The sequence below is a fragment of the Harpegnathos saltator genome, unplaced genomic scaffold, assembly GCF_003227715.2.
Source record: "Harpegnathos saltator strain DR-91 unplaced genomic scaffold, Hsal_v8.6 scaffold45, whole genome shotgun sequence".
Lineage (NCBI taxonomy): Eukaryota > Metazoa > Arthropoda > Insecta > Hymenoptera > Formicidae > Harpegnathos > Harpegnathos saltator.
In genome coordinates this window covers 1,013,507-1,040,954 of record NW_020230261.1, presented here as the reverse complement: position 1 = coordinate 1,040,954, position 27,448 = coordinate 1,013,507, and the positions used below count along the sequence as shown (strand labels likewise).

The following is a 27,448-nucleotide window of genomic DNA, read 5'->3' as shown; positions in this document are numbered from 1 at the left end:
TGTACATTTAATACTTTATTACACATTAAACGTCTACACATTTATATCATATGGCTAAAACTTATCTATAATGCTATCAGTTTTTATTTATCCCAATAAGTCCGTTTTTTAGATGTTAAAATTTATCTAGAACTAGAACAGAGTTTTCATTTACGTAGTACGTTTCAACAAGAGTGTCAATCTAAATTATTGAGAAACGCAAATAAAAAATGTTTAATTTGTCCGATTTGTTACTGAGTTATACTACTTGAGAAAACTGCATTCAAGGGAATTTAAAGTAGAGTATATCTCGATATTGCGTTCAGTTTTCTCAAAAATCTGACGTATTATAATTGCTACATACTAGGTGCGCAACTAAGTCTCCGGGTTTTTTTGATCAATGAAAAATGGAAAATTTCAAGAGAAATACAAAAGATGCTTTATTCAAAGTATCGTCCCTCGCTAGCTACACATTTTTGCCATCACTCTGGCAATACATGAATACCGCGACGATAAAACGACGCGTCTTTGGACCGAAACCATTCATCCAACCAATTTTGCACTTCTTCGAAATTGGCCAAGTATTGTCCAGTCAAGCCATGGCTTGGCCATCGACCGGAACAAGTAATAATCGGAAGGGGCCAGGTCTGGCGAATACGGCGGGTGCAGTAACAGATCCCATTTCAGCGTTTTGATGGTGTCCTGGACGATGGAAGTGCGATGGCACGGAGCGTTATCGTGCTGCAATATCACTCGTTCGTGTCTCGTGTCCCATTCTGGCCGTTTTTCGAGCAATGTATGGTTCAAATTGATCAGTTGTTGTCGGTAGCGATGTCCATTGACAGTTTCGCCCGGCCTCTTTTCAGCAGCTCATAGTACACGATTCCTTTCTGGTCCCACCAAACTCAGAGCATTGTCTTCTTTCCGAAGCTATTTGGCTGTGCCGTCGATGTTGATGCTTCGCCAGGTGAAAGCCACGATTTTTTGCGTTTAGGATTCTCGAAATGTATCCACTTCTCATCGTCAGTAACAATTCGATGCAGGAAACTCTTTCTTTCATGCCGCAAAAGCAAAATTTCGGAAGTGGCTCTTCGATTTTCCATCTGTCTCTCAGTCAACTCATGCGGCACCCATTTTTCTTCCTTTTTTCCCATGGCATGTAAACGTTTGGAAATACCTTGGCGAGTCATATTTAATGCCGCTCCGCAAGTTGATCTTGTGTTTGCGTATCATCTTCATCCAATAACGCTTGCAGATCGGCATCCTCCGGCTTGTTTTTGGTCTTCCGGAGCGCTTCTTGTCCTCAGTGTCGAAATCGCCACTTCTGAAGCGTTTAAACCAATCTTCACAAGTCGTTTTCGATGGTGCATGTTCGCCGTAGGCCTCCTCAAGCGAACGACGTGCTTCAGCTGCACTTTTTTTCAAGTTGAAGCAGAAAAGCAAAGCTTCCCGCAAATGCTGTTTATTTGCCACAAAACTCGACATCTTCGTTGTTAGAAAACATATTTTTGCGTTGCGATATGCGTTGGTATTACGACTGGTTATTGTTAACAGATGTCCAAGCTATAAAAAAACACACAACTTCAGGCATGTATGTCGACTACATGTGTCGTCAGCGCCATCCACGTGTGAAGCCCGGAAACTTAGTTGCGCACCTAGTATAATACAATGTAATGCGGTATAATATAATACAATATAACGCAACATTTCAACAACTTTCGATCGCACCGTCCCTTTTTGAAACGATAACATTTGCCAACAATACTCGTTGTAACGAGATGTCACTCGAGCATTGTCCTTTCCCGAACAATTGCGCGGCTAGCGAGCACGCGTTCGTCAAGAGACATTATCGTCAATCCAAAAATCCAACAGGGGGATCTTATCTCGAGCCATTCTCCCGTTAAGTTACAAAATATGTACATAGTAAATAATAAAAATTCAGAGACCGAGGAATGTGAGAAATACGCTGGTGTGACGACCATACGCTCGCTCGCGCGGCTAATTAATATGATAATAAATTTAAGCGCGCGACTTTCAAGTAGCACACCGATAGGTTTCCCGTGTCGCATTTTTCTCTCGGTACTCCTTCGCTCACACTCTGTTAAGTACCTCGGCGGTATTACGTGACGTTTACACAAGTTCGCAAGGTAAAAATACTTACGCAACCGGGGGGAACATATATTTAACGCACACCGCGGCTGGATTAACCGCGCTAATCGTTTCGCAATTAATTAGCGCTTGCGTATTTGGCTTAATTGACGACGTTTCTATTCCCCGATTGGATAGGCAAGTGGCTTAACAATATATCCCCGCGAGTTTTATTATCGCTTATAGCAGGCCTCGGCACTTTCTTTTTCACCGCCTCTAGCGTTTCTCAATTAAAATACATTAAGACATATCGAAGGACAGCGGAGGTGAGCTGTCGCTGCTCAATCCATTTTTATAGAAGGCCAACGCCATAATGTGAAGAATTTTAATTAAATAGCAATCCGCCGTCTATCTCTAAAGGTCTCGGATTAAATCTAGGATAAACGATAATTGATTATTCATTACTCGGCGGTTGAATAGTGACAATTTCCCGCACAAGATTGTTCGTCGGCGCGATCGCACCGTTCGAAAATGTTCAGCGGTACACGTGTGTGAGGATGAGGAGGGGGGGGGGGCGGAATTCGCGAAGAATTTTTCTTTTCTCAAAAACAGCAGGTGATGGATTAATTAACTTCTTTGTTTCGTTTCTCTTCGTTCTGTGCGTTCACATTGGAACGCAATATACTTCAGAAGGAAATTTTCCTTTTTCTCTTTTTATGATTTTTTGTTATCTTTCTTTACTTTTTACGATAATTCTTTGTATATCCGACAAACGTTTCGCATGTTAACTTACAGCAGCGTAAAATCGAAAGTTCCTCTTCTCCCAGAAGCGATAGGCTGCCATCGGCGCGTTCATCGAATCGAATCGAATCTAATGTAATTCGATTCGATTCGAATCCGAATAATTCGAAAATTTCGAATCGAAGATTCAATTACGAATAAAATATATTAACGTGCATTATGTTTACATGCATCAGGTACAAAACGAGCCATCTGGGCCTGTACATTTGAACTCTTAACTTGTAATTAACTCAACTTATAATTAATAACTTAATTATAAATTACTTTAAATATTTAAATATATATTTTACTGTAAGATGATATTATTTACGATATCAATATCCCCTTTCATATTAAAATCTTCCATCATTATGTGCATGTTTAATAGTCATGTTAAATTTTTTAATGATTCGACTCGATTCGAATTCGAATGAAATTTCGTAGATTCGATTCGATTCGAATTCGAATTAAAAAAATGAGATTCGATTCGATTCGATTCGACATAAAAATTCTTGATTCGCACATCTCTACTGTTTACCTTGCTCGATTGTTTGCTTTACTCCATAAGATACTTGGAGAACAATTATTTATTGCTGCTATATTGTTCGTATATTTGTTCGGAACATGTTTTAGTTATTAAATCACGTTAGCACGAGACCGCAAGTTTTTCCAGCGAAAGCGACGCATTGTGTCGTTGGTTACGACTGTTTGTTGCGTATTTATTTTTTATTTGTTACTCTCACGGCAGAACACGAGGTATTTCAGGGCGCACGTTGATCGCGACGATAAATCATACGTCGGGCTGACATTAAATCGTGCACTGTTGTACGTACGTTTTTCCTCTCGTTTTTCTTCTCTCTAAAATGTTGCCAGATTCCTCGGTGGAAAAACTCCTCGGCGCGCGCGGGACGCTGTTATTAGGGGAGTGTTATGGCTCCTTTCTAAAGATAATTGGCCTCCTGAAAAACGTATTGTCATACGGATCGATATCCGACCTGCCGGTTGCGTAATCGCCGTGTACGCGAGGCTTTTGCACCGCCGAGAAGAATTCAATTGGTTCGCGAGTGAGGTGTCTGGTTGTGTATCCTCGATAATCCTTCATGTCGTCGATAATTCGTATTATTCGTGCGCGTTTTTCTTCGTTACTTCGATGGCGTCGAGCGTGTATGACATAATGAAATAAAAGTATCTAATCTCCTAAGTTGAGTGCATTTGATTATATAGACTTGTGTCACTCTTTACTATACATCATTTATTATCGTATTATTTTATACTTCCTATTATTGTTTTGGAAGAAAAGAGAGGAATATTAATGTCGAGCATTAGGCATAAGAGCAGAATTTGTCCCTAACGCTTTTTATCGATACAATATTATTGATATACTCTACTATTTCTGCTATAAAAATCAAACATTCACAATAAAATAAAATTCGTTCGATCTCTTTTATCATAAAATTATTTTATAAATGTCTTGTTCCTTTTTTATTTTTGGGAAAGCGACTTGGAGGTGTGACTAAAACTAAAAATGTGATATGAAGCAAAATTCCATTTTTTATTCGTATCATATATACGAAATTCTTTCATAGGTTCTCTATTATACATCGCGGAGGGACTGTCGTTACAACGAAGCGTGCGAAATGAAGTGAAATTTGATGTTTTTCATCGCAGCATAAATAATATTTAGGGAGTGGGGGAGGGGGGAGATACTGTTCAGCTCATTCAATCTCTCTCTCTCTCTCTCTCTTCCTCTCCCATGTTCTCTCGTTATCTAATATTGTTTTATAGATTACCTATCACTTCGGATCGCGCGATCGAGATAAACTCACATCGCGATTGAGCGCGTTTCGTTTTCTACTTCTTTCCATTAAAATTTATCCGAGATCGCCGCTTGACGATCGCTCGCTGACCCGCGGCGTCGCGGCGCGATTACGCGTGCGTTATTATTAGACAAACGTGTTACGTGTGTCGCGTAACTGAAAAACCACGCTAACCTGCGCGATTGTAATGCGAGCGAGCCGCGATAATTAACAATCCGCAAAAAGCGGCGGGAAGTTCCCGACGGCGACGGGGAGATCAGCGGGCCGTAATAACACATTCGCTTCTTTTATCTCCTCGCGAGCGTTTCCCCCGCGAGATATCTTCGTCGTCTCCATTCCTCCCCGCCTCTCTTTCTCTCTCTCTCTCTCTCTCTCGCTTCCCGTTTTTCTTCTGGCTCTCTCCCGGCGCTGCTCCTGCTGCCCGCCTCCGCTCGCGTCCAGGTGCGCGTGCAGGTGTGCGAATGCAGGAAACGACACGAAGGCGCGTTTAGCGAGCAAAGGCAAAGTGCTCTCGGATATTAGATCGCGGGGAACGACGATGCAATTTAGTTACGAACTGTTTAATGTGCTTTACGACGGCGGCGCGTGCAAGACTTCTGGTTGCGGTAACCGGCTCGTTCTCTTCCGGGGCCGAGTAATACGGTTTTATTTCGAGCCGCGCATTGCCGCTTTCGCGAATGAAAGTCCGTCAGCGTGCATGCGTGCGTGCATGTCCAGCCAGCTTGCGGCGGCCGCTTATGCATCGCTTGCGACTGATAGAGACCTGGCGAGGCAAACGCGCGCCCGGCGATCGCTTCCGTACATTACGATGCACCCCGGCTCTCTATGCGCTCCGTTGCACGACACGTGAGCTCTCCGTGTGAGCATGCGTGCTTTCGGAGCGCACTTTCGTTTTCGCATCGCGCGTATTTAGCTCGCAGATTGAGACCGCCTGACACTGGCCAGCTCCAGCTGCTTTCGGATTCGGATACGGAGATAGATTAGGAATTTCTGCTTAACGAGTCGCTGTGTGCCACTTTGTCGCTATGTTCCACTGCCATATTATTGCATCGTGGGATTTTATCATATTATCATATTAACAATTATCGTATTGTAGGATTATGTCATATTGTCGTATTACCAATTATCATACGTTATGGGATTACATCATGTCATATTGTTATATTGTCACATATCAATCATCATAATCATTAATTATCATATTTATCGTATCGTCAATTATCATCAGTTATATCATGTTATCATCAATTATTATAATATTCTTAGCATCTTATTGTAACAATATAATCTTGAGACTAAATAGAGTCCAGTGCTATTTTTTCTTTCGATAAATAGCGGGATATCGTGAGTTAAATGTTGAAAAAGTCACCAAGTTTTCCTTAAATCTCTCAAGAAATATTAGGCAAATAAAAAAATGTTTCAGGCAAAAGTTGTTCGAATTAATTGGTGGAAAAAGATGATGTAATAAAAAATTGGGATTTCCATTTAAGAAAAGTAATGATCACTGAATATCTCGAAAGTGGTGCCATCTATAAACAAAATAACATAATCGTTTTGTGTCCCTTTTGAAATCATGCAACTTTTGTCCGAAACGTTTCTTAGTATCTTTCATATTTTTCGATATTTTTGCCTGGCTCGTTTAAAATGGGACATTCTGTATATCGTATTATTATCGTATTATTAGGTGTACAAATGAATAATCCAATTTTTTCAGCTACATTCAAGGTTTATTTTAAAAGAAAGTAAATTAAATTGTTCAATCAAAGTATTCGCCGTTGCTTTCTATAACTTTAGGCCATCTTTCAGGCAGCTGATGAATTCCATCTCGGAAAAATGTTACGTCTTTGGACACGATAAAGTCGTCAAGCCATTTTCGGATCTCATCCACTGATTGGAAGTGCATATCGGACAAGGCGTGTTGCATCGACCGGAACAAGTAATAATCGGATGGAGCAATGTCTGGTGAATACGCCGCAAGTGCTGCAAGACGTCCCAGCCAAGACTCATTATGGTGTCTTTTGTATTGGAAGCAATGTGTGGCCTGGCGTTGTCATGCAACAATTTCACTGGACGTTCTCTTTTGCCAGTATACGAGCGTTTTCCAATTCTCCAATTCTTGACTCAAGCAGATTATGTGACGTTGGTAACAGTCCGCAGTAACTGCCGGGTTTCACTTGATTCCAACAACTCATAATAAAGCACGCCCTTGATAACCCAACAAATGCAGAGACGAACCTTCTTTTCGAAGCGATTGGGTTTTGCGACCGATTTTGATGATTCGCCGAGATTTACCCATGGCTTTTTGCGTTTCGGATTGTCATAGAGTATCCATTTCTCATCGCCCGTAACGATTTTCCACAAGGAAGCTGCTTTCGACGCTGCTTATTGAGAAGAGAAAGACACGCTGCCACTCGTTGATTTTTGTTGGTTTCAGTGAGTTCATGCGGTTAGGCATCCATTTTCCTTCTTTCTAGATCTTTCTCATCTCATGTAGGCGTTTGGAAATCGTTTGCTGCGTTACTCCCAACTGTTCTGCAAGCTCTGTTTGTGTTTGTGCCGAATTCTCAGCGAGCAGTTGTTCCAAATCATCATTATCGCACTTCGGAGGGCCTCCAGGGCGTTGCTTGTCGATTAGACTGAAATTACCGCTTTTAAACCGCTTAAACCAAAATGCGCACACATCGTACGATACAACACCTTCGCCGAGAAAGGAACAAATCGATTCGCACGCTCTTGCAGCATTTTTTCCTCGTTGGAATTCGTAAAAAATGCAGTGTCGGATATGCACCTTATCTGTTGCCATTTTCGACTGTACTGAACTGAATACTTTTGTAGGTTATGTTGGGCCTTTCGCCAAACTATATGTTCTTCTTAATAGCTATATGTCAACATTGCATAATCACAAAACAGCGGGAAAATCTATTCAATTTAAAATTGATTTCATAACTGCTTAAAATAATTTGGATTATTCGTTTGTACACCTAATATTATCGGATTATATTATATATATTATCGTATTATTACATCGTATTATTATATTGTTATCATATAATATTCTAGAATTATTATTATGTGATATGATATATTAATCATATTCATCGTGTCCGATTATTGTTACATATCTATTTTAATTGCCATTAATTATCCATTATTCCCCCCCTCTCCCCCGTTTACCTGTGTAATTGCTTCGATCGAGTTTATCGAAAATGGACGGATCTCCCTCGCGAATTCGTGAGCTCGTGGGCGCGAGGAAATCAAATTCCGTCACGTGTGTGTGTGTGTGTGTGTGTGCCACGTTCCCCCGCGGATCATAATTTTAATTCCGACCTTACCGCCTGTTATTCCTAGCAACGGGCATGTACGAATCCCGCGAGAGCGAGAATAGAGACGTAAATCGTGAGAGGATGAAAAAACACACACAAATGGCAATTTAATTCTTCTGCCTGCTCGCTGAAATGGGTCAGGTTTACAGCGCTCCCTCGGCTCTCATATTTTCCCTCGTCGCTCCCCACCGCTCATCCTTTTTCTCCTTCTCATTTTTACGACGCGGCCGCGGCGGATAAATTGCGCGATGCGGTAACGTTTTCCCGGCGGAGTGAGTAGCGCGCTCGCGATAAATCGCCGTCACTGCGAGCGTGAGCGACTCCGGGGAGTCGAGAGTGAAGGGTATCGGATAGCACTACCCATTTCATTTCGCCACACAGGGAACCGTGTTGTCGTATCGCGTAAGAAGCCTCGGCTCTCCATGTTTGTCTCTCTCAAAGTCATTGCTGGGGCATTCCGGCGCGATGAGACGGCACCGGCCGCGTTGCACACCTCTCAGTGCGCCGCTTCGGGCGATCCACGTGATCGCGGAACGACGGAATAATTCCGCACCTTGGCAGGAGAAAAAGCAGCATCGAGAAGCACGTCGCGAAGCGAGCGTGTGCCTCGCGTGATACCTCGCGTATCTAGAGCGAGATACGTCGGAATAAAATACGATATTGATTGTCCTATCTTGTTGTCCCCGATGCTTTTAAGCGCGAGGCAACGGGGCGATTCTATTTAAACAAAAAGGAGGGAAAAGCAAAGATCGTAATTACCGCGGTAATTATCCCGCGTAAGAGACTTCAGCGCCAATCGTCTTGTTCTTCAGACATGTTGCCAAGAACGTCGCCCTGAGTAGCCTTTAAAAAGTTTTAGCCGGCCATCGTTTATTAAAAAGTCGCTGACAAAAGAGTTTTGTGGATATACTTGGTTAACGTTAGTGCTGAAAGACGCGAAGGGCGTTCGAAAGAAAGATTTTAAGTTTACAGAGTAGACAGCGCTCATTGTGCCGAGTTGAAACACGAGTTGAAAAATCAATTCTCGCAGATTGTTTCGATTTCGATAACGCAAACTGCTTGTATGTTGCCATTACGCGCGATGAATGAATGAACGGGTATCTCATCGTATTATTACTTTGATGTTTGTGAAAGATACACTGATATGATAGCTTCGGTTTATTTTGTACTAATCGTCAGAGGACACTTAAAAATAGACAGCGCTTCGAGTAAATTTTCGTTCGTTTTCAGTAACGTTTCTCCCTCGAGAGAGCATAAAAGATAAAGAAGGTAAGATAAAAAAGATAAAAAAAGCAACGTATCTCATTTATACTGAGAGAAAAGAATAACCAAAGAAATTAAAACTATATTTATTCCTGGTGACATATTTATTTATTTATGACTAATATATATATATTTTTAAACTGAGAAAAAAATCTTTTCTCACACTGATAGAAAAATATAGTTGAATTAACTATAATCTCACTATATTTTGTAGTTCATTTTGGCGTCAACCATATTTTTATAGTTCGTGGAAAATATAATAAACACAAATATATAGTCAATGATTGTCTTAAATAATTGTTTAGTTACTTTTACCACATATATGGTAATTTCTCATTCACTGATATAGTGAGTGATTTAATAATCATATATTGTAGTTACATCTGTCATCATTTAGCAAATATTCTGGTAATATTGACTATATAAAAGAGTTACTTTACCTACCATTTTATATTTGTATCCATAGAATAATTTTAGTTTAACTTACTATAATTCTTAGTAAAAATATTATATGGTTGATTATACTATGCCTATATCGTAATTATTACCGATATTATGGTAATACTTACTATAAATATGATATTTCGGACTATAATTTAGTTACTATATCATTATAGTTCCAAATATCATATACTTTTCTCTCAGTGCAGTTTCTTTCCTCCAATAGGAAAGCAATTATATATGTAAACTATTCTATTCGATTAAGAAAAATATCTAGATTTAAGTAAACATGCCATTAGTATCCTCCGAATATATCCTTTTATTTTTTATGTATACTTTTTGCAAAGTATACAGAAATTCTCGTTGAGTTCGGGCATTATGCAGTCGGAATTTGCGATTACCGCACGCCACCCTCTGAGTTCTTCGAGCCCTCCTTGGGAGTCCTCCTTCGCTCCGAGAATATTAATTTCGTAAGACCTGTATCTCTCTCGTCCACGAAGATTATCGCCGATCGATCGATCGATCGATCGATCGATCGGTCGGCCAGCCGGCCGGCAGTTTTGCGGTCTCCGCGGCAGAGCCGATAGGTCAGGTCAGTTTCCACGTCGAGCAGCATGCGCTCCAGATTCGCTTCCAAGGATGGCGATTGCACCACGATCTCTCGGTCTCGGTGGCCGGCGGCCACGCGGATTCCCATATCTGCGATAGCGAACGCCACGGTGCTCGCGACACGACGTCACTCTCGCCTAGAAAGTAAACGCCGCCCGCAGGGCTACGCCTTCGGGTGCTGGCCGGTCAGGCTTAATCATTTAATTATGCTCGCGTGCCTGACAGGGTATAATTAAAACGCCGGCCGGCGACCCTAGCCGCGAGGGAAGGACCGCGGGTCGGCCGACACGGTGGATGTGCTTTTTGCAGCCGAAAATGAGACATTCTTGACGGCTCAGCTCGTCGATTCTCGTCTCGGGTGCGCAAAGATTCGATTTCGAATTGGATCTCGAATCACTTTAATTTTTCGAGAGTGTGGAGCACTCTAGAGCTGGACTGACCGCTGAGGATGGAATATTTCGGGCGGAAGTCAGCCGATGAGAGACTTCCTGTCGAAAAAAATGGACCGAGGCAAATGAAAAATAAAATGAAACGAATAATAAGTTAATGATAATGAAATGATGAGAAATAAAATAAATATGAGATATAATAATGAAGCAAATCTTGTTGATTGACGTCGCTAAGATACGAAAAGAGTATGATCAAAATTATGATAATAAAAAAGATCTCGCATGTCACAAAAATAATAACTATTGTTTGTACGGAAAATATAAGCCAAAAAATTTGTTAAGCGTGTGTGAGCTCAAGTAGTATTGGAAGGTTAAAGTGACGAATAAATTGGTTTAATTTTTATTTGGGGGGAATTTTTTAATTCGCTCTCGCAGTGGCGAGTTTTGAGATTTCAAGCGGAGACCGGTTTTTCAAATCGCGATAAAACTCTCAATGACTGCATAATTTATTTCGATGATTCGGTGAATTCGTCAAATAATTCTTATTGCTTAAAAGGAAAAGTAACATGAGAAATCGATGCGAGATTTATGGTCTCTTTGGGGAAATATTTATTCGCGGGAAAAAGTCGGGAGACGAGGGAGATTCACGAGGACGATATCTTCATTTGCGTTACTGTAAATCACCGTCGTGAATTTAAGGATACAGTTTTATTCACTTAGCCTAAGAACACAGTCGTTTATCTTATTTACAAGCCTGTTATTCTACTTTCCGTTGAATTCCATCCACCATCCGTACGCAAGAAGCCATATTTCTCTCGTACAGAATTATCCCGCCGAATTGCACCACTCGTCGCTACAACGCTATGATTAGCTTCAGCTTTCTAAGCGAGCAAATGGAAAAATTTAACAATAATACATCGCAAAAGGAGCGCTCCGCCAATAAAGGGGAAATAAATTAGACCGAATAAATCAACCGACGCTTTTTCTTACGCTGTCTCGCGTCTTAACGACGTGTGAGGAGAGTTGGAAAAATTATGTTTTTAATTAGAAATTAGAAATCTCCCCCTCATTTTTTCTAAAAGAATGAAGGAATTGGCGAGATTTAAGGATTTCAGCGCCGGCGAATTTCAACAGCGATAATAATAACGATAATGATAATAATGATACAATTTTATTTCATACTAATAATATATGATGTAACTTTATTTGTTAATAATATTAATATACTAACGAGAGGGCACTTTTGCTTGCCTAGTCGGGGCGAGAAGTGGAGCACGAGAATATTGCATAGTGCGTAACATCAATTTTGAGATATTCCTTATAATGCGGCAGTCCTTGAACGAGTATGTGGAGCACTTGGCTCGCGGCGAGCACGCGAAAAACAACAACGAACGAGAGACTGTCGCTGTCGTCGCTCGTTGATGAAAACGCGTCATGTCATTGGTATTCCGATCGCCAAGATCGCTACGGCGACGTGCGCGATCAATGGCACGATTTTTTTCTCGTTCTTTTCGCGCGCGATCCGCTCGCTCGCCCCGTTCACCGCTCGATCGGGAAACACGGGGACGTTCTGTGTCGCCGCAGCTGCGACGCTAAGGTCTCTCCGAAGGAACGCTGCGTTCTCTAATAGAGACGCAGAATAGCGAGGTTTCGATTCTCGCGCGAAATTTACCGCGAGCGTAAATCGAGAGCTTAGCGTTCTCTGAGTCATGCGATTTTTTTTCTTTTCCTTCCTTTTCCTCCGTTTTTTCAATGAAAGTTTCTTACGCAACCCCGCCGACTTATGTAAAGGTCTCTCTCTCTCTCTCTCTCTCTCTCTCTCTTTCTCTCTCTCTATCGATTTCTATCTTTATCTCCATCTCTCCTTCTATCGCGCTTGTAAATGGTTCTCCCATCGGCCGATTATTCGCGAGTGTTTTTCCTTTTGGCGTGCGCGATCACGCTGCAAGCGGCTCGCGCGTACGCGAAATCGCCGGCGATTCGCGCAACCGGTGATACCAGCCGGCGCGAGGAAACACAATGCATTACGTAAGGCTCGTAAATATCGGCTAATAACGGGTGAAATTTGAATATCAGCCGGTAGTCGGCCAGCAGGCAACGGCGGCCGTCGTGAGAGATCCGGAAGCCGAGATTGCGTGCGTGGAAATCGCGACACGTTCCAACGAGCTCGTTTCGTTTCGGTTTGCTTTAGGTACACCTCAGGCGTTATGTACATTTTAATATCGTAAGATTTATTCGCGTGATTGGTGGGAAGGTCGCGACATATTTCCAGATACGAGCATTTAATTTAATAAATTTGTTCCTTAGTTTAATTTTATACACTTTGTTATGCAATTGTATCTCGTTGCATATCAATACGAGCATTTCATTTAATAGATTTGTTCGTTAGTAATTTTATACATTTTGTTATGCAACTGTATCTTATTGCGTATCGATATTTCATAAAAAGGGCATACAAAAATTCTAGGTTAACGTGCAATTTAATTTTTAGGTCTAATTGAGTTTATCTTTCTGGCCGTATTCTTGTGGATTTGTTTCTTTTGCTGTGTACAATAATTTAATTATATATTAAGATATAAATATATTAAATACGCACACGTTTGAAACAAGTGAATCTCTAATATACACATATAATAAGTAATAAAAATAATAAATTACAAAACATTAATTCAATTTTGTACATGTAAATATAACTTTTAATGCGCAAATTTTTACATAAAGCTTGAAGTTCGCAGAGAATCCTATTGAATTGTATTTAAATTGATTTGCGTTTGAAGGAACTTTTTCAAGAGCTTTGTATTACATTATGCTTCAGTAAGATTAATCGCCGGGCAATATTCGTTCGCCGGCAATTTCGCGCTTTTCCACGGTCGCGTTCATTGAAAACCGCGGCGCGGCCGGCTTTGCCGGTATTTCTCTTCATTTCCTCTCGCCTCGCGTTCGCATTTTTTCCGTTTCGCGCGATTCCACCTTTTCACGAGCTTCGCCTCGGCGTGCGCGAACGCGCACGGATATTTAATTGCCTGCCCGCCAACACACGGTATGTTCCTCGCCATGTTAGATTATCGTATCGTGTACTACAACGTTCGCCGCGCGCCAAGAGATCGGCTTATCGTTCGTGGCCAGCAGCAGCAACTGCAGCTACGGCTGCTGTTGCCAGCAGGCGAGAGCACGACGATGCACGAACTGCAGCAATGTGCAGCAACGCGAGCACGGGAAAGCGTGCAGCGGTACATAATCGCTGTGGGAGAGACCGAGGACTTGTCGAAAGTTCATCCGGGAAACCAGTCCGGAAAAGTCAATACGGAAGTGACAGCCTGTTTGGAATGTTCTTATCGGGACGTGCTTGCACAATCGCGATCTCCGATCGCTGGCTGATTACCAGCTAAAAGCGGTAGCAATGGAACTTTCCGTAACGCGGATCGACATGAAAATTCCACGCGCGATGGACGACGAGAGCGGAATGAAGTAACGAAACTAATATGCGAATCGCTGAATGAATGAGTCTCTTCCAAGTCGCGCAGATATGAATGTCAAGAATGTTCTCTCTCTCTCTCTCTCTCTCTCTTTTTTATCGTTTTCCATTTCTTATCTCACGAATAGATATTTTTCTTATTTGTGTTCTCATTTCAACTTTATTTTATTTTTTCTCTTTTGTAAACCAGTATATTCCGAGAGAAAAATATTTAAGAGATAGAAAGATGTTTACTTTTTATTTATTTAACAGAAAATATTTATTCTTCCAACTGTTGGATATGATTTTAATATATTTACTTACACTTACTTAATATTCATACTTTTATATCGGGAGCAATTCTTTTTTAAACAGTAACCTTTTCTTAAAGCCGTAGTTTTTCATGACAAAGTAATTATTTATTTTATTTATATCAAATAATTTAGATTCCCTAATTAGTTAGCACTCCTCGAATTAGTACCTTTTATCTTTCGGACATTTTTGCTTTGCTTAATGTAAAAATAATCATTCTCCAAGATGTATTTTTAAAGTTTTAAACTTCAGAGGAATTTAGAGGACCGAAAATAAGAAATGCTTCTCCCTTTCTCCCTTTCCTTGCTTTAAGACCAAAAGTTATCCGATTTGAAGGCGAGAAAGGAAAAGCCAATTTCACGGAACGCTTTCACAGCTACCAGAGGGATCGGTGAATTTCGCCAAGTTCGACCGACATCAACGGAGCATTTCCATCTGATTCGCCCGAGAGCGACTGCCGCGCTCGAAATCGAAATGCCAGCCGCCACATGAGACCACTTCGTGGCTGCTAACGTTCTCGTGGCTCTATCGGATTTCCTGCAGGGATTAAGAGAGATCTAACGAGATCGTGCCGTCCGCGAAATTCCTCTCGGACACTGCCGCGCGTTGCATTAATATTTCTACGCCGCGCCGGCAGACACACGTTCGTTTTTCCCTCTTTCTCCCCTTCTTCTCCTCCTCTCCCCACCTCCCCCCTCTCCCTTTCTCTCTCTTTCTCTCTCTCTCTCTCTCTCTCTCTCTCTATCCGCCGATTCGAATAACGCGAGCGAAGCGTTACAAAATAATGAGAATCGTTAAACTTTCCAGGTTTTGCAACGCGACTCTTGACGCGAGCGAGAGAACGGACGGGCGAACGGGCGAGCGGCCGAGCTGGGGTTCGCGGTCGGCGACGCGTTCCAACGTCCGGTGGCCGCACGAACGCCGCTACCGGCGGGGTTGTTCGTGCTTCGGGGTTGCGCAAATCCGACCGATCGCCCTCTTACCGGGCAAAAGAGACCGGCGCGGCCTTAGTCGCGGGTAATTACGGCGACCGTTTGAAAAAACGACGCCGACGACGACGACGACGACGACGGCGACGGCGACGAAGGAACGCGCGCACACTTCGCAGAGTAGCCTTCACTTCTCGTGGAATGCGGCGTTCCGCTCGCGAAAATCGCGCCCTTGCGCCTTCCCCTCGCTCGTGTCACGCACTGAACGGCCGAGAGGCGAGATGCTTCAACGACACGCTCCGTAGGCCTATCCCGGGACTTTTAACGGCAGTGTCGTTGTTGGTTACACTACTGTTGCGCACCTCTTTGAGCGCGCGATGACAAGTCTGTAAAGTAAGAGCGTGTACGGGTTAATGTGTAGAAACATTTATTTCTAATGATTTTTAAGTACATGGATTTGTTGTACTCCATGAGAAGAAAAACGCTATGCTATTAATAATGAGTCCAGTCACCACCGGCATTGATAATTGCCTGGCATCTCCGAGGCTACTTTCCACTACAGTCTGTGAAGTAAGAGCGTGTACGGGTTAATGTGTAGAAACATTTATTTTTAATGATTTTTAAGTACATGGATTTGTTGTACTCCATGAGAAGAAAAACGCTATACCATTAATAATGAATCCGGTCACCACCGGCATTGATAATTGTCTGGCATCTGCCGAGGCATATTTTCCACTAAGTTGACTGCGTATTCGTTCGGTAAAGACCTCCAAATGAGACGAATTTGTCGTGTCAGCTGCTTCAAAGTGCACACTCTTTTTCCTCGAAGCTTGTGCTTGAGATATGCCTCATAATACGGCTCACAAAAGAACTAGGACGATATTTGAAGCCAATGCCATTTATGCCGTTCACGCTCTTACTTTACAGACGACGTTTATATTATATAACGATAGCGACGCTCTCGTCGGAAATGGCAGAAGAAGTCTGTTTGGTGTGATTTTTAATGTTCAATGCGTTTGTGCAGGCGTTTTGCGAGCAGTTACAACGTGAGAGACAATCGATGATGAAAGCTTTGCGCATTTATTTTTATTTGTGGGACAGTTTATTCAAATTCATGGCATAATATGAGGAGTTTATTGAAATAACATTTATTATTATTATTATATTTATATTGAGGAGCAATTTTGTTTTAAAATTTACGAAAGGATCCCGTACTTTTGTTTTTATGAAGAAAATATATCGAATGAATCGTTAAATTTACATCATACAATGATGTAAATTTCGCCTTATGTTGAAAGAGCAACAAATTTATTTAAGAGATTTATTTACTTCCTGTTTAGATTTTCATATTACATACGTAACATACTATCTTGAATAAATCGTGATAATTTTTTTATATTTCTCTTGTACTTTTATTCAGTTATTTTATGTGATAAACGTATGACGTATGAATTCATGTAGAATACATGGCATTTATTTAAATAAATATTTTTGTACATATTGTATTATCGTACAATAACATCGAAGTAACATTGAAATTAATTTTTTAATCTTGATTCGACATTAATTTTTTAAAACGACATCAATGATGTCAACTAGGCTATGTTTATAGAAACTGTCTTGATGAGAAAAATATAATTATACATATAGACAGCCTATCCTTTTTTAATCATTTTGTACATGGGATACATTTACATACCGGCTAACAAAGTTGCGGTAAAAATTTACGTACACCCATTTGTCTGGGAAACAAGTCTCTTTGCCTTGCGAAATCCTCCTCGTTACTGTAAAAACGACGGTTGGTTTAGGTAGAAGGTGGAAAATTGGCGGAAAGGGTGGAGCAAGAGAAAAGGAGGAAAATTGCGGCGTTGTTCGCGAGTACGAAATATTAGATTCCGCAATGCGTCCTAACAATGAGAGTTCTTTCGCCTCGACGGAAGCGAGCGGAAAGAACGACCTTTGCAAAAAATCGGGTCTTTCGACTTAAGAGAGAAGATTCCTCGGGAAGAGACAATCGTAGTGTTACATCTCGATTATGTCGGTTACATATCGAATAATGTAATCGGCTAGAATTTTGTAACACAGACATTATTATTCATGTATTATCGACTTATTATTTATTGGTTATTTAAAAAGAGGGAATAACGTGTCCAAGTAGTAATCATTGAGTAAGCTTGATGATAATGTCCGAAAAGAAATATGTTATAAAATTTTTGCGATATACATTATCGGCAAAATAGCCTTAACGTATAATGCAATGAATTAATTAACATTTCCTAACTATATGCATTATTAATTTATTGTTTATCGGTTGTTCAAGAAACGTTGTGTCGAATGAGCAGTCATTATAACAACTTTATATTAATGTCCAAAAGAAAGCTAACACACACAGTTATGAAATATTAAGTAATCTACTTTTACACTGTATATTGAGGCTATTCTGCCGATTAGCGTATATTAACTGGCGAAAAATAGCCTCAATATATTATATAATTAAGTAATTAGTGAGCTGTAGTTTCCTAACCTTGCATTTTATTAATTTTTTACCTCTTCAAGAAAGCGAGAATGATGTGTTCAATTAATAATGACTGCGATAACTTCACGTTTATATCCAGAAGAAAAAGAAAACGAATGCGTACGGTTGCATGAACTATCAATAATTTATTCCCGCACTACGTGTTTGGGCAATTTTGCCAATTAGTGCACATTAACCAACAGAATAACTTTAGAGCACACAATGTACTCGGATAATTAGAATTTTCTAACGATATTAATTATTTGAAGAAAAGTGAATGGCGTGTCGAATCAGTAATTTACACTCGTGAGATTCCGTGATAGCTTCACGTTGAGTCTTATCTTCAGTACGCTCTTTGCCTTTTGCTTCTTTCTCTTTATCTCTCTTTGACTTGAACCTTATGTCTCAAGCTAGAAAAAGATAGAGAATGAGAAACAGGAAGCAGAGAGCATATTATAGATCAGGCTTTAATGTCCGGAAAAAAAAAAAAAAACAAACAGATACGTACGGTTATAAAACTGCGAGCAATTTGTTTCTACGTTGCGCATTTAGAGGCTGGCTTGCCGATTACGTTAATTAGCAGAACAGCCTTAACACGCAATCTATTTCGATAATTAACATTTTCCAACGATACTCGTTACGAATTTATTATTTATTATTCATCCAGAGACGAGAGAGGTAATGACGTGTGAGATCGACAATTTATCAGCGCGATGGCTTTACGTCAACGTCCAATAAGGAGCGTGTACGATCACGAGATACCAGTGACCTAATTACAACACGCGTCGATGCTGATTGGCGTGCGAAAGCAATCGGAGGGACTTCATCTGCAACGAGACGAGATACGTTCTTCGGAACGTCCTTTCAGGGATTTCTCCGAGAAGCCGGTGAGGAGTAGAAGGAGGAGGAGCAGGAGGATTGTCATTATACACCGGTTTAAGCTATCTCGTTCCTCATCTTACGGTGTGTATTATCTAATTAGTCTAGGGGGGAGCGCAATAATGGCTCCATTGTTGGCGGAATGCGTACGTGCGGCAAGCTCTCGGGCATAATAGCGGCTTTCGACACGCGGCAACATCCAGCGAGACGAATGACTCGTTAATGGCAGAAAAAAGGATCGCACGCTTTTCCAGTGAGCGCGCCGGAGAGCCAAGTCGGCCGATACGCGCAGAAACGCGGTTGCAGCGCGTTTTGCGCGCCGTTGCGAAATTAACGTATCATTAATAGATAGGGATTGTGGCATTGCGCCGAGCGCGCGAATTAATATAATAATTAGATGAACGGATTAGCACGAACGGACGGGCTTTTCGCACCGACGCCGCCCTGATCGGCGGAACGACGAAGCGCGCTCGCAAAATGACTCCCACCGTGTTTTGCGGAATCTCGCGGTCGGCATGGAGAGAGAAGTTGGGGGATCAGATCCACCGATCAGTCCTCGTCCTCGTCTCTCGCGAGCGTTCTCCACCTGAGCTGGAAGTTGTGATCGACGTTGCGCCATCGGATCCCACGTCCTCTCGCGAAATGCGCTCGGCAACCCCGTGCGCCATTGCGAAATCGGCAAAACCGGCGGCCGAGTGAGCGAGAGAATTCCCCATTGTTGTTGCTGAACGCTCCGACGATGAATTCTTCTCGAGCCCGTCGCCCTTCTTCCCTGCCGATCGCAGGTTGTAGGATTCTAAAACGGGACTCTACAATTGCTTCCCGCGATTCTCGAGCGGCAATTAATTAATAAAAAAGTTTCGGTTGATTGATATAATTGAGATTAAAATTGAGTAAATCATGAGAACGTATAATGATTGTATTTCGATCGGCTGATCTGATTTGATTGATTATACGCTGATCATTAATTTCATCCATCGACGAAATTATACGGATAAAGTTCGGTTAGTTTTGTTTATTACTTTGTCCATTATTTTAGCCAATTAAAACTTGGATCGTTTGAGGTTGTTTGTAAAAATGTTCTGTATTACGGTGACTTTGAATGCGCATCGACTCAAAATTAAGTCGATAAAAGTGTCAGTTGCTGTGGCAAGTGAAATACGGAATATTTAATGAAATATTTAATTATTTAGTTTGAAAGAGTGATTCTAACAACATAATTAATTATTGTTATATGTCTTTGGCAGCTTTCTCAAAATTTCATCATTAAGCATTTGAATTGGAATACTTGAACTTGCAGCTCTCTCTATTTTCTTTTCCCCCTTTCCATTTATTCTTCCTTATAAAAATTCTACTCCTTTTACATTTTAGATCATTTGTAGATCATTTCTTTACTTTTTATCCTCCGGTCATATTTATTGCGCCAAGGAGATACTTTTTCCTTAAATGGATAAATAAATAAATAAATAAATAATAATTAACAGATAAAATATAATTAGTCCTGCAGAATTAAATAGAATTCTAACAATGTCATATTTTCAGCATTCGGAACATTTCGAGTGTAATTTTACATTTTTATTATTTTATTATTTATTTTTTATGTTGACATTTTTTCATATTTTATCAAACTCCTTTTTTAAGGTTTACTTCTCTCTTTCGATACCTCCTGCGATTTGTTGAGCTTTTTCTTAACGTTATATTCTCTGGCAAGCAGAAGTCCGTAGTGTTCACAGTCCACTGCGTTTTGAGTAACATCAGACGCTATCTGTTTCATCGGCGGGCAGTTGCGCCGTTAGAGATTGATCGTGCGAACGGCCAGCTCGACTCGAACAAATGACGCCGTGTTATATTCGCGATCGCTCTAATAAGTATCGTCGATTCGTGCGATGGATCCGATCGCGGGCAGGATCGAACGCGCCTACGCCGACGTAGCGCATAACACGCGCTGAGCAAAGCGTGTTTTCGCGAGCGGCCTGTGCGTTCGTGCGTTCGTGCCTTGCCAGGTGTAATTGGGCGTGCACGCTGATAGAGCGGCTGATTAGGATGTAACGCAGCGCGGAAAGGGAAAAATGGAGCGCACGGAGTGAGGGGGGCAGAGAGAAAATCGCTCGGTCGTTTTTTGCAACTTGCGCAAGACATCTGCGAAACCGCGGCAATGCAATAATCCGAATAACTCGGGCCATCGGCCGATGCGTTATCGCGTTATCCTGCGGACGCACTTCCGATGCTCGGGCCTTTCGAGAAACGCCGCGGAGGCAAAGTTTGCCTCCGAAAATACGCCATTTCCTCTTAATTTTCATTTCAATTTTTTTCTGGTGTAAAAATTTATGAAAGTTCATCTACATAAATACTCTTTTCCCCTTCTTTGTTTGTATTTTTCTTATCTCTGGATCTCTTTCCCTTTTTCCCTTTCCATTTTAGCATGTTTCTTTTCTCTGCTGTCCTTCCTTCTATTTTTTCCTTTCTTTTTTCTTTTCTCCCTTTCCTTCTTTCTATTTTTTCTCTTTTCTAGTTTTTTTCTTTTCTGCATTTTCCTTTTCTTTGTCCTCCCTCCTTTCATTCTTTTTATCTTCTTTCTTTCTTTTCATCTCCTTTCGACTTTGATTTTTTTCTTTTCCTCTTCTTCACAATCTTTTTTAGAGATGTGCGAATCAAGAATTTTTATGTCGAATCCGATCGAATCGAATCTCATTTTTTAAATTCGAATCGAATCGAATCTATGAAATTTCACTCGAATTCGAATCGAATCGAATGAAATCGAATTGAATCATTAAAAAATGTAACGTGACTATTAAACATGCAAATAATGGAAATTTTTAATATGAAAGGGAATATTGATATTGTAATATCATCTTAAAGTAAAATATATATTTAATTAATTAAAGTAATTTATAATTAAGTTATTAATTATAAGTTAAGTTAATTACAAGTTAAGGGTTCAAACATACAGGCCCGTTTTGTAGCTGATGCACGCAAACGATAATATAAATGATTCGTATTCGAATTATTCGGATTCGAATTATAGGGATTCGGATTCGAATCGAATCGAATCTAATGTAATTCGATTCGATTCGAATTCGAATAGTTCGCACATCTCTAATCTTTTTCTTCTGAAATTCCACCGAAACGAGGACAGCTATCTATCGCTTGACGTTAAGTCATACGTTAAAAATCGATTCGTGGTTTGTGAAACGGCAAAAAGACTGTCATTTTCTGCAGTGCATACAGGACAAGAAGCGATTGTCATCAATCCATTTGACACGGTCGCGATTCAACGCACTGTACCTCGAGTCATTTTCTTTCTCTCTTTCCTCTCTCTCTCTCTCTCTCTCTCCCTCTCTCTCCCTCTCTCTATTTTCTCTCTGCCTCTTTTTTCTCTCCTCCCGCGGTGCATGGAACTATTACCTTACGCGAAATCTTACGAAAGACTGTAATTCCCCAAAACGAAAGACACGGCGAAGTAGCAAATTATGCACCGATCGATCGATCTAATCGCACGGTGATCTAACCGCGCCGTTTTTCCCTCTCCCACGCCCCCTCTGCTCGCTAGCGCTCCACATTCAAACGACATACGCACACATACATACATTTACGCGCATACAACGTACACACGCGCGCACACACACACACACACACACACACACACACATTGCATTTCCCCTGTGCGCAATTCCGCGAGAAACGCCGCAATTCCGCAAAACGAAAAATACGGCGATCTTGCAAAATATCGAAGGCGATCGCTCGTAACGCGTGAACTAGTGCGCTCGCGCCGCCGTTCTTTATTCGCGCGACCTGCGCACCTGATTCTCGGCTGACCGTTAACCGGGTTAACGAGTTGCGGATTTCGTAGGCGATCGCCAGTAGGGGCAGGGACCAAGGGGTAGGGGGTGCAGCAGCAGAGTGAGGTCGGAAGGGTGCGAAGGGGGTTGCCGCGGTCGGTGGTCCACGGCAGGGTGGTGATCCTCGGCATCCCTCGGGCGTCCTGTCGGGGTTCCTGTCCCACCGGCGGTGGGTCCGAAGCGAGGGGCTCCCGCAGGCGGCCCGCCAAGTCGCTCCCGATTAGGGAGACGCTCGAAAGGGTCGCAATCCGCCATTGGTGAAAGGGGTCCGCGCTCGGCTCGGCACGGCGCGGCGCAGCGCGGCGCGTGCCCCCGCCTCATCCCTGAGGCGCAGAGGCTTGGGCAGGGCACCGCTATAAAAGCATACCGCGTCGCCCCTCGGATACGTAGTGTTTTCCCGCGTACCGCACTAGAAAAACTGTCCACCATGAAGTTCTTCGTAAGTTTCTCGCACCGTAACCGGGCACGAACCGGGCAGTTAGAGTCTGCCGCTGTGCGACGAGATTAGCGGCTGACGTCGTCGTCGTCGTCGTCGTCGTCCTCGCGACGGCGGGTCCCGAGGGTCCTCACGTTGCTTCTTGCACCGAAAGACCACAGAGCTTCCCGCGCGCGCGCGCGCGAACGCGATGGGACAAATGAGACACCGCGCGCTTACGAGCCGCGGGAGTCGCCCGTGAGCTTCACGTTCCGCTGATAGGCTGCCGGGAGGCATCGAGTCGTCGCGGTTATTGAAGGCTTGTCAGGTTTCATTATCACGGGGCTTCTCTCGGCGCTTTCACGCGAGAAATACATATGAGTTTCAATTCGCTCCGGTCGGATTTCTTTACACGCTCAAATGCATTTTGAACTCACTTTTGAATGTGGAGATACTCAGCGTCTCTCCCTGCCGCCCCGCCCCGCCCCGCGGGGTATTGTTTGATAAGAGGAGAGAAATCTCGCGCGGTGCGCTCGATTGCATTTGTTACCTTCTCTCTTTGTAACAACGGATTAGATAGACCGCCGAGATTCCGAATATCTCGCGGCGATGTTAAATGTCATCACGTTGCAATACACACGGCGTTGTATCGTTGCAGGTTGTCTTGTTCGCCATTGTCGCGGCCGCTAGCGCCGGATACATCGGTGGACATGGTGGTGGATACGGAGGTGGATACGGAGGTGGATACGGTGGCCATGCCCAGGTAAGTACTTCACACTCGCCGCTCCGAGGCGAAATGTTCGCGGTTCACACGGTATAATTTCGCGAAAGTCGTATGACGTACGAAGTCGGGATCGTTCGCGATGTTTTACTTTTACATTTCGCCCGCGAACTCGCGGCGGTCGCTTCCCAAAGTGAAATCTTTCGTTGTTCCTTCTTTGACGCGCGAATGTGTACGCGAGGTGTCTGCATTTATCTTCGTCCGTTAATTGTCATACATTCTTCGCACAATTCTCATAAAATTGACCAATCGTCATACGTAACCATTGCTCTTCGCTTATCTCAGTTATTTCCAGCCTCATTTATTTATTTGATTAATTTTCTCGCCTACTTGTACGTTCTTTTTTTGTAAAATTGATTAATCATACGATAAGTCATACGTAACCATTGCTCCGTTGCTCAGTCTCAGTTATTTCTTCTCTCATTTATTTATTCGATTAATTTTCTCATCTACTTGTATGCTTTTTTTTTTTCCTTTATTACACGTTTCTCCACTAATTCTTTCATCATGTATTAATTTTATCGATCCGTTATCAACAGTAACAATTATTTTATTTATTAATGCTGCAACATGAATTAATTAACTATCGATTACTTATTATAATCTCCGGCTCGATCTTCACGATTAATAAATCAAATTGCAAACATTTCAACGCTCTCGTCGGACATCTGCATCCAGCTGTCATTAATGTCTTCTGCGTCATTAATGTTTTTTTAAACTCTTTAAGTTCTTTTTCCGCAAGTAACCGCATAGTAACTCCTCGTCACCCGAGTGAGACATGAGCTACTCGGGCTGGCCGCAGTTTAACAAACTGCACGACACTGCGCCACCACCGTTTCTTCCTTACGAGCCAATCGTCGGTCAAGGAGGATCCTCGGGGAGGAAGTCATGAATTAATCTTTCAGTTCGCCAATTAATCCTACGAAGCGAAGTCGAAGTTTCTCGTCGCTGTTCATCGAGCACGTCGTCACGTCGTCTAACGCATCTCACATCTCGATCTCGCAAACGTCAACCTGTCTCTACTCTTCTCTTCAAGTTCTCTAATCCACTCCACTCGTCAAGTTTTCTCTCTTCTTCTTTCTATATTCTTTTTCTTCGACGACTGCATGTCGCAACGAAGCATTGTTCTCGACCTCCATTTCACCTCTCTGCATATCGTTCTCCGCGACTCTTCATCTTCTAATGGACCGCGGGCTGAACTCGTCTTCATCTATCTGTCCATTTGTGTCTCTCTCTCTCTCTCTCTCTCTCTCTCTCTCTCTCAACTTCTCTGGCGACCGAGTAGCCTCGAACGTACTCGGCGACGCAGTAACACGAAGTAACGCCTAACAACATCGGCGACGCGCGATCGGTCTGACCTGAGAGACTTTTTGACGCACTCAGATCGTTCAGCCTTGGGTGGCTCCAGCCGCGTTGGTGCAGGCTCCAGTGGCGCACAGCCCGGTGGTGCACGCACCCCTGCCTTGGGTGGCGCCCGCGCCGAAATACGTCAAGGTCGCCGCTCCCGTGTCGTACGCCAAGGTAATGAGAAAAGAACAGCGAAGATGAGGAGGACAGGTCGGTTCAGTCAGACCACGCAGGCACGAGCGTTAAGCTCTCGTCGAGTCCCACCTGCGATATCTCTTTGAACCTCGAGTCTCTGACAAGAAGAAGATCAAGAGGCCGAAAGAGCAAGGGGAGGCATTCCGATCGTCGCCGACTGTTCCAACGCTCGTTGGAGCGAGCAACGAGCGGCATTCCAATCGTCGTGGCCGGAGCGGGGAGGGGAAATCCGGGAAATTAATACACGTCGCCGGAGAAATCCGAAATATTTCAGGACGGCAAAAACTCCGGGAAATTAGTATCGTCGGAAGAAACGAGTCGTTCTCTCCCGCCGCGTACGTTTGCTCGGCAAATCGCGGATTTAGAGAGATGGCGGTCACTCGGGCGGGCAGGCGGCGGGGCGGGGGGGGGGGAGAGGGGAACGCGTGGCCGAGTAAACGCCGATCGTTCGGCCGCTGATTGCGGCCCGTTCTGTCGTTCTAACGACCGGCCGATTTCTAATGTTACGTTGCGCCAAGATCCGATCGGCGGTTACGTGTCTGCCGGTGCTTACGTGCCGGCGGACGTGGTGTCCGACAGTTAGCTAATTGGATTTCCTGCTTAATCGGGCCCATAAAGGCCGCGCTGTGGCAAAAGCCTCGGCTCCCTCGGCCGAAATCACCGCGGGCTCGCTCGGCTTGTTCGTGCTGCGAACGCCCGCCCCATCGTAGGCAGCGCTCATTAGAATTTCCTAAGCGTTTTCCGAATTATCGTTACGCCGCTCATTTCCGCTACCGTGCAACGCTGCTACGGTAGCGCCTTGGAGCTCTAATGGCTCATTAGAGCCGGCCATTCCATGATCGCTCACGCGAGAGGATGGTAACGACGTTGTTGGGAGTTTCAACAAAGTTGCCAGTTTCATAGGGACTTCCTGTGGTGAAGTTTGCAGTGATTAGCTGATTTCGATGACGATGCAACTGAAGTATTTGATTTATGCCGAGGGATCGTGAAGCGATGAAATGGTTACTTATTAGTTGCGATTGAAGTAATCGCGATCGCGATCGGATTAATTTCGATTCATCCGGCTTTGTCTTATCCAATCTCCTTGATCAATTGATCAATTATTTCGTTGTTCGCTACGCGGTGGGTTAACGTCGATGGGAGGAATACACCCGCACAGGACAGTACGTACTCGTGTGGACTATTAAGCGTTACCGACGGAGCCATTAAGAGCTGCTAATTCCTGCTCAATTCCTTTAGGCGATTATCACTCGCAATCGCGAGGCGGTAGACAGAGAGACCGCGGGAAGCTGAATCCTTGAGCTACCCGCAGATGGACAGCAAGCAGCTAACGACTATCCCTTTTTGCCGCAGACCTACCACGTGGCCCAGATCCAGCAGACCCCGGCGATCCCGGCACCGCACCCAGCACCGATCTCTTACAAGGGCAACGATCATGTGACCAGAATACATTACAGCGGCGGTCATGTCGGCCATCCGCATCTGGTCGGCGTCGAGCACTACGTACAGGCGCCTGAGCCAGCCATCTCCGTCGTCAAGACCCACGGCCACGGCTGGTAAGGTCCGGGCGCGCGAGACTTCACCCGCCGAACGTAACCGCCGGTCCAGAGTGGTCCAGAGCGCGCGACCGCCGTCCCGAGGTCTCGACATCCACGGAGACCATCGTCAGGACGCCGACGACTCGGTGACGGCCCGCGACGTCAGCGGCCACGGCGGCAGCAGCAGCACCAGCGGCAGCGGCTCCCGCCCCCTACTGCTCGCCCCCGTGATTCGACCGTCTCAGGATGGACGCGCGTCTTGGACCACCCGCGGACCGCAGACCAGGCAGCCCGACTCAAGAAAACAGCAGTCGTCCGCAACTTCTCTCGTTTACCTTAGCGCTACATATGACACGCAATCACAAACACACACAGACACGAAAGACAACATCCGGCGGCAATCTATCACGCGACAACTATTCTCCCTGACCACCCTTGCGTTCATCACCACCACCACCACCACCTGTCAGCGACAGCGAAAAATTTCCGTGCGGCGTGTGATACTTGAAGAAGATGTCATCAGACAACATCAGACAGAGCGTTTTTACTTCTTGA

General features: G+C 43.4%; 1 protein-coding gene across 1 annotated transcript; it reads left to right on the top strand.

Moving 5' to 3' along the window:
• The first annotated feature begins 22,879 nt into the window (after positions 1-22,879).
• Positions 22,880-27,448, top strand: LOC105189844 (uncharacterized). Its single transcript, XM_025301800.1, has 3 exons — positions 22,880-23,056; positions 23,691-23,795; positions 26,709-27,448. Exons 1-3 carry the CDS (start codon positions 23,045-23,047, stop codon positions 26,913-26,915), a joined length of 324 nt encoding a protein of 107 aa, XP_025157585.1. The 5' UTR covers positions 22,880-23,044; the 3' UTR covers positions 26,916-27,448.

What these genes read in the sequence shown, in the direction of transcription:
- LOC105189844 (XM_025301800.1), top strand. An exon ending in GATACGGTGGCCATGCCCAG is followed by an intron (nt 23,796 to 26,708) that starts GTAAGTACTTCA and finishes TTTTTGCCGCAG; the next exon opens with ACCTACCACGTGGCCCAGAT.